This window comes from Larimichthys crocea, chromosome III (genome assembly GCF_000972845.2).
Source record: "Larimichthys crocea isolate SSNF chromosome III, L_crocea_2.0, whole genome shotgun sequence".
Taxonomy (NCBI): domain Eukaryota; kingdom Metazoa; phylum Chordata; class Actinopteri; family Sciaenidae; genus Larimichthys; species Larimichthys crocea.
The window spans coordinates 27,424,471-27,432,533 of record NC_040013.1 but is presented as its reverse complement, the minus strand read 5'-3'; the positions used below and the strand labels follow the sequence as shown (position 1 = coordinate 27,432,533).

The 8,063-nt window shown below is 40.2% G+C and overlaps 1 protein-coding gene across 2 annotated transcripts in view; it reads left to right on the top strand.

Moving 5' to 3' along the window:
* The window catches only part of polk (polymerase (DNA directed) kappa), a 15,187-nt gene extending 7,176 nt beyond the window's left edge, over positions 1–8,011 (top strand). The window contains exons 2-16 of one of the 2 annotated variants that reach the window (XM_027277627.1): positions 1,172–1,331; positions 1,413–1,570; positions 1,840–1,959; positions 2,040–2,192; positions 2,452–2,583; positions 2,685–2,835; positions 2,984–3,202; positions 3,417–3,541; positions 3,767–3,933; positions 4,024–4,056; positions 4,144–4,240; positions 4,837–5,008; positions 5,155–6,195; positions 7,247–7,295; positions 7,448–8,011. In XM_027277627.1, the coding sequence (XP_027133428.1) occupies positions 1,442–1,570; positions 1,840–1,959; positions 2,040–2,192; positions 2,452–2,583; positions 2,685–2,835; positions 2,984–3,202; positions 3,417–3,541; positions 3,767–3,933; positions 4,024–4,056; positions 4,144–4,240; positions 4,837–5,008; positions 5,155–6,195; positions 7,247–7,295; positions 7,448–7,529 (2,670 nt within the window). In that variant the 5' untranslated portion in view covers positions 1,172–1,331; positions 1,413–1,441 and the 3' untranslated portion in view covers positions 7,530–8,011. The remainder of the gene's footprint in view (positions 1–1,171; positions 1,332–1,412; positions 1,571–1,839; positions 1,960–2,039; positions 2,193–2,451; positions 2,584–2,684; positions 2,836–2,983; positions 3,203–3,416; positions 3,542–3,766; positions 3,934–4,023; positions 4,057–4,143; positions 4,241–4,836; positions 5,009–5,154; positions 6,196–7,246; positions 7,296–7,447) is intronic. The other variant, XM_027277628.1, reaches the window with a different exon arrangement.
* The last annotated feature ends 52 nt before the right edge of the window (positions 8,012–8,063 follow it).

The following is an 8,063-nucleotide window of genomic DNA, read 5'->3' as shown; positions in this document are numbered from 1 at the left end:
ACGACGGTGTGCAGATCTGATCTGAGAGCGGCTCAGACAAAGAACACCACGGGGCACGACGGCGTGACATGCACAACCGGGGGGACTGTGTCTGGAACCGGGATCCGTCCGTGTGCTGTGGATATTCATCTAATTCCATTAATAATATTATTATTATTATTATTATTTTAATCAAGCCATCAAAATATGTTTCTATTGATATTTTCTATAGTATCATTTGTGTGGCAAACTATGCCAAAGGTTACTTCTTTAAATCATGTGTACTTTAGACACAACGATAACACCTCATCTCCGTCTAAGGTTCATGAGGTCAACTTCATATCAGAGAAAGAAAATAACCTTTGACTGACTTTAAGCCAGTCATCTGCAGGTTTAGATGACACTTAATATAGAAGCTGTATTTTTTTTCAAATAACTTTAAAATAATATGAAATAAAATGCTTTGACTATTTTTTTACCACGCGGGGCCGCTGTAGGATAGCTGGACCGTTTCTTTTTTTACCACGCGGGGCCGCTGTAGGATAGCTGGACCGTTTCTTAACCCTCATCCGTCACTATGGACATTTTTGTCCATTTGGGCAAAGTTTTCCTCTTTCTCTGGCCATCATTTTGTCTGTGTTAGTGTTAATTTTTCTTAATAGCTCATAGACACTTTAATAAATATATATAAAAAAAATACTACGCTCTTAAGTCATTGAGGACAAAAATGTTCACTTCCACTTCCACTTACTTGATGTTTTTTTATGAAGAAAGGGATAATAACTCCGTTTGTGTGTTTAAAATCATAATAACAGTGACATCAAGTAATCAAACTGTCATTTAAAGGGTTAAAATACTCGAAACGATTAAATATTTGGTAGTTTTGAGCAGGGCTGAGGTTGTTTAAGAAATGTATGAGTTTTTATAGCAGTTTTTTGGAAGTGGACATGTTTGTCCTTAATGACTTAAGAGAGTAGTAAATTAAATTCAAGCTAAAGTCAACCCAAAAAATCATCTTCATGTTTGTTTCAAGTCACTTTCTGTGACTGCTGGATAAACTTTATATTTATATTAATAGATGGACATTTTGTGTGTAATATTTGTCGTCTTTGGAAGAAGAATTGTGATTAACGCTTCTCTTAATATTGCAATTACAAAGCTTCCTTTATTGACTCTTTATTAATTTAAAAAGGTAAACAAAGTAAGCCCCGCCTCGTCCGGTGACGACGCATATACACGGAAGTGCCGCCGCAACCGTCACTGTTTTCAAAACATGTCTGTGCATGTTTGATGATCGTGACACTGAGCTGAGACTTTTGGATTCAGTTTTGCTGATCATAGTGAAAAAAAAGGTAGGTTGGTGAATTATCTGATCTGAAGTCAGAGAAGGCGCACACATGATGCGATTGATATCTTTGCATGTCTGACTTTAGAGCTGATCGTCATACAGCCATTATTCCGCATGGAGAATGGGGTCGCATCGACTAAAGCAGAGGGCTTCCTCTCCAGAATGGCCCTCAACGACAACAAGGCTGGTATGGAGGGTCTTGACAGGGAGAAGATCAACAAGATCATCATGGAGTCATCCAAGGTCCATATAACATAGACTTGTATGAAATGCATAATGAAAAATCTGCTCTCCTGTCTCTGAAGAATGAAAGATTGAAAGATAAATGTGTGCAAAAGGACAGAGATCTATAGTGTGAGGTCCACATTTACTGGCAGCCTTGTGTGAACATCCCATAACCCCAGTGCAGTGACACACAGTCCTAAAAATAGATTTAGTCTTATTGTAGCTTTTCATTATAGCTATTCTGCAGAATCTGTAACTTCTCGTTCGTCCTTGCCGTTTCCCTGCAGGGATCTAGGTTTTATGAGAATGAGCTGAAGAGAGAGCAGCAGGTGAACCAGCGCATTGAGAAGATGATGCTACAAAAGGCACAGATCACAGAACAGCACTTAAAGAAAGCACAAGCCCAGGTAAGACATGGCACTTAAAAAAACGCATATCAAGCCAAATATGATGTGCTGTTTTTTTTCAACAAACTTATCTTTTACAGGTGGAGCGGATGGCCACAGAGCTGGAGAGAAGTCGTGATTTAAGCCGTGTGATTGTACATGTGGACATGGACGCTTTTTACGCAGCTGTGGAGATGAGAGACTGTCCTGAGCTGAAGGACAAACCAATGGCTGTAGGATCCATGAGCATGCTGGTGGGTTAAAATGATGATGTGAATTATTCAACAGAATATCAGCATCATTATTATTAGTAGTAGTTGTAGTTGTTCAAAAAAGAACAATATGTTTAAAATATTTGTTCAATAGCTCATCTTTATACGAGCAAACAAGTGCCAAGATTATATGAAGCCTTCAAAACAAATTTAGCTTTCAAATGAGTGTGTTGTAAATAAAATCCAGATAGTTTCTCTCATGTGAAAGTGTTTTATTTAGATCTCACCCTTTCTTTTTCAGTCAACATCTAACTACCATGCCAGGAAGTATGGGGTCCGAGCTGCCATGCCTGGCTTCATTGCAAAGAAACTCTGCCCCAACTTAATTATTGTTCCAACCAACTTTGATAAATACAGGGCTGTGAGTCATGAGGTGAGCTATACATCATGCAACTTTAATTAAAAGATGCAGTGCAATCTTGTGGCTTCTTCGTCAAACTAACAGGTGCTCATGAAATTGTAACTCTCTGTTAGATCCGAGAGATTTTTGCGGACTATGACCCCCACTTCCAGCCAATGAGCCTGGATGAAGCCTATCTGGATTTTACAGACCACTTGGAACAAAGGCAGAGCTGGCCAGATTCCTTACGTACACATCGCTTCCGCGCCAGCAGCACCGCTACAGGCAGGACTTAATTATACAAAAATGTAGAATAATCATATGCTGTGGTGTGTTTTAGTGACTGGAACTTTTGCCACATTTACTGTAGAAATGACTAGAAACACACTAGAAATCCATTTGATCATTATAATATCGTCTCTCTTCTGTAAAGGTGAAGTGCAGATTTCCCAGGAGGCAGTGCCAGAGATGGAAGATCTCTCTCCGGTCCTTTTTGAGGATAGTCCAAACTCCTCTCCCTCCTGCTTGCCGGGCTCTGAAGATGTAAATGCTACTGGTGGTGCATTCGAGGTGTTTGGGAAGTCTGTTGAAGAGGCTGTACGAGAGATGCGTTTCCGCATTGAGCAGAAGACCATGCTGACTGCCAGTGCAGGTGAGGAGAAAACCACCGACACCGTCAATGAAACCTGTTCTGTCAGTGTCCACTTTGCTTTCACTGGAGTTTCAGTTGGAGTTTGTCTCCATCATCTTTAACAGTGTCTCACTCTTCTGGCTCATTAATAATAATAAAAGTCAGAGAAGTGTGTATGTTTTACCAGCTGCTCATTTACGAACACAATATTTAACTAGGCTATTCCCTTCCCTAGGAATTGCTCCAAACACGATGCTTGCCAAGGTGTGCAGTGACAAGAACAAGCCCAACGGCCAATACAGACTCCCCTCCACTAGAGAGGCAGTCATGGACTTCATCCAGACTCTCCCAGTTCGCAAAGTACAGTACACATTGCTCAAACTAAAACATAAACAGAATCTTGCGGTGTAGTTGGTGAATAATAATTGGAAATGTTAGAACATCATCAACATCATGAATTTTTGTATCATTAAAGGCTGAGAGATGTGGTGCAAAGTGAGTAATAATGTGCTGCAGATATGGGAACGATGGTTGAAAGAAAAGCCACATCAGTATCAGTAAAAATGTGTTTGTGTATCCTTCCAGGTTTCTGGCATAGGGAAGGTGAGTGAGAAGATGCTAAATGCTCTGGGCATCAGTTCCTGTTCTCATCTTGGCCAACAGATGGCGTTGCTGTCGTTGTTGTTCTCTGAGACGGCCTGGCATCACCTCATGGAAGTCTCCCTGGGTCTGGGCTCTACATATATACCGAGGTACTTAACTGTCTGTGTAATAAAATGCAACTGATTATTAAACAATCCAGTGCAGAGGGAGGAAATAATTTTCACTTTGGTTTTATACAGGCATGAAGAAAGAAAAAGCATGAGCACAGAAAGGTATGGCTTTTTATGAGGCATAAATAGATACTGCTGTATTTTTTTTAGTCTCCACATTCCCTCGCTTTTTTCTGTCACTCCTTACAGGACATTTAAAGAACTGAGTAAAGCTGAGGAGCAGTTGTCTTTATGCAGGGAGCTCTGTGAAGACTTAGCAGGAGACATGAAGAAAGAAGGTCTGAAGGTAATGAATGAGGGTTGCGTTCTTTTTATTTTTCAACATGAACATACCTCTGTGCATATGAACAAGTAGGTTGCCTTTAACACATCTTTGGTACCATATATGAGGTATGTGTATGGGTATATATATAGAAATCTCTTTTTTTTCTTGGCCCTCCTAGAATCACCCTGACTTCAAGCTAAATCTCATACAATTACCTCAACCTGTGCCTTCCTTTGTGAATCGATAGAGAGAGGAGTGGATGGGTTGGCACGACCATCACCCCCCTGCCTAGGTCTTGATGTGGCCATGATAACTGCAGGAAATGGAGGGCCATTAAGGAGACAGCAGGGGCTACTATCGGCCTTGGAAATGTCTCCCTGGGAGATGATCACATTAGTATGAAAGGGCTTTGTAGCGTGTTTTTGTGAAAAAAAAAACATTTGGACAAATCAATGATACAGCAGATTACACAGATGTCCACCTTTCTTTTATTTATGGCCCTTCGATACAGTATCAATGATTATCCTTATTAATTAAGAGGTTCCTAGACAGCAGACAGAAGTGACTGATATTCCAAATATTAAATGAACTATATATTTTTTTCAATTTTCCTGAAGGGTAAAACGGTAACACTGAAACTTAAGAACGTGAACTTTGAAGTGAAAACCAGGGCGCTGACGCTGCCGTATGCTGTTGCTACAGTGGATGAGATCTTTGCTGTTGCTAAGGACCTACTGAAAACGGAAAGAGACAATGAAAGCCCCCAGCCACTCAGACTGAGGCTCATGGGTAATTAGATCTGTAATATAACTGACATATCAATTAATATGACTTGAAATAAATGATGATCTGTGACATGCTGCATGTGGAAATAATGATGCCGTTGTCATTCATTTTGAAGTTTTCTTCAGATAATTTGTTTTTGTGTTTTGTAGGTGTTAGAATCTCTGCCTTTGTCAGTTCAGATGATAAAAAGCCCCTACAGAAGAGCATTATTGGCTTTCTACAGGCAGGCAAGAGTGACTCCAGTGACTCTTCCCAAGGAATGCACCAAAAGCTTGAGAAAGAGAATGTTTCCAGTCACTCTTTCCAGACTTCCCAAAACCTAGCACAGACGTGCCAGAGACAGGAGGGAGCTCCTGGGTCGACTAAGCAGAAGGGGTTGGAGGGGAGCCAAACATGTGAGAAACCTCAACAATCTTTCTTCCAAAGGGCTTTTGCCAAAAGACTGCAACTCCAGGCAGCAAATCCAAGCACACATGAAGAAGGACACGGGAATAATTCTTCTGTGATTACTTCTATTGGCACTTATTCTCAGAAGGGTGTAGAGTCATCAACAGAGATGGACAAGGCTAACTGTACAGCCACAGATCTCTCAGATCTCCCACAAAATGACTTTGTTTCCCCTGCTGAGGCTCATGCATCCACATCAGGCTGTGGTGGCACAGGGTCAGAGAGCCTCACCTGTCCAGTGTGTTTCAGACAGGTGGAGACAGATAATTTGAATGTATTCAACAGACATATAGACCAGTGTCTCAGTGATGCCCCCACAAAGCCAATCCAATGCACAGTCTCTGATACAGAATCAGATTTGGACCTGGAGAGTGACCAAGTGGTGGACAAACATGAGGACAAATGTGAGGTTGAAGAGGAGAAGGCAAAGAACAGTGAAGAGCTGAAGTCAAACAGCATTGATCCTCAGGAAGACCAACACAGCTTGAAAAACTATTCTATTCAAACAATTTTGTCAATAAATGGTGACAACAAAACCACAACCTCTGAACAGCCTCAGTCATGTAACGACAAAGGCTCCGTGCTCATCTGCCCAGTATGTCACCTGACCCAAGACAGTGATGACCTCATTATCTTCAACCGCCATGTTGACCTCTGCCTGAACCAGGAGGTCCTACATGAGCTGGGGGGACAGACATCATCTCCCATAAATCCACTTTCATTTACAAATTGCAAGGCCATAGGTGAGTGTGTGTATTAAATGAGCTTGGTCACGTGACAGGAGCCCCATTCTATGCACTTTATTTACGTGTGAAACACAACAGTTGCTTATTTACACATCCAGCAGTTACAAAGAAATATGATTATTCATTTTGAGTTGTGTTTCTGTTTACCTAAAGTCCAATATTCCTTTAAGCTCTAGCTCTGTTTTTTTAGTCTCTACTCCTGAGGGAAATCTGGCTCTGCAGCTGCTAAATGCACAACTATGTTCACCAACTAGCAGCCAACTCTTTTTTTGCTGTTACAGTAGGTGCTGAGCAGTTAGTGTACAGGGTTTTCCTGCTGTGGGGGGGAAATTACACTTTGTAAGTGAATCAAAATAGATAGGTTGCAGGCTGGACTGCTGAACAATGAGCTGAAACTCACTAAAAAGCTGCTGTAGTCGAGGAGAGCTGCAGATTTGGGCCATAATTGTCTTAAAGATAATCACTCTGAGCGACCTCTTTCACATTGTCACATTGTTATCACTTTTGATACATGTGTATATATAAAAGCAACCTTTATTATAGCAGCTTAAAAAATGTATTTTGTTCCTTGCGAACTTTGAGGTTCCAGGGTTCCTGCATCTGAAGTCTAAGAATGTATCTATTTCTGCCGATGACAGATACGGCCCTGTTAGTAACATCTATAAACTGTATCTGTATGATATCTTTGGAGTTAACAGAAGGAATGTCTATTTGGGAGGATGCGGGTGGCCTATGACCTTGTTATTTACTGACAGTGACATTGTGTGAGAAGTTTATATCGATTCCTACAGAGAAAAGACATCTCATTTCAACCCATGGGGATTTCTTTGCCCTGGTCTTGGAAATGGCTAAATCACTTTCTCACCTATTCATTTCCTACAATGAACTGCACCCTGGGTTCCTCTTAAACAAGCCTGCCTCAGAAATTGCACTCTTTATATCCCTGAGAAGAGGTGCTACAATTGTGTTCCTCCTCAGTGGATGTCATTTTTTTTGTCAGAAGAGATAACGATGGATTTTTTTGATGAGTGTCTATTTCTCTTCACAGACAGAGGCCGTCTCCTGCCAATGCAAGCTGTTAAAGGCAAAACCAAAAGGTGAGACTGCTTGATTAGGCTGTTGCACAATATGTTGACGTGGTCTTCATGTACTGTAGGTATAATAGTATGACTACAATTATGTCAACAATATGCGTGTGTTAACTGATTTTTAATTTTTTATGTTTTTGTGTTGATTTCACGATTTTTAGACGGGACTCGCCTTCTTCTCCTCCATCTAAAAAGGCTAAAGGTCGTGGCCCTCGCAACACCATCGACAAGTTCTTCAGGTGACAGTCAAGCATGCAGAACATCCATCCCCATCAGAAGGAACGTGAGAAGGTTTTCTAGGGGAAATGTCTTTGTTCTACTGGGGATGTTTTAGTCATACTATGGAAAAAATATGTAATTAAGATTACTGGTATAAGAAGCTAAGTATGCACACTATTCTATGTCTTGTTTTTGTTTTTAAAAGCCATAGACTAGACAAGAAATTAAAGATGATGGAGACAAATTCTATTTGTTTCCAAATTAATTGAACTATTATCACCTTCTATTTCCTGTTAGTGGTGATTTTACTAAATGGATCATGAGGGTTTTTATTACATGCTGAGGTGCCTGTGATTAAATTTATCTTAATTAAGTTATTTTTTTCGGATATTATCAGTAATTTCAAGTTGTATTTATAGAGTTTTTCAATGATGATACAGTATATGTTTAATAATGAAGATAAAATAATCATTTTATTGTTTAAACTGAAGTTGAAATAAATTCATATTCTGCTCACTTCTTCACTTAATTTCCATCCATTCCCCATTAATCAGCCTT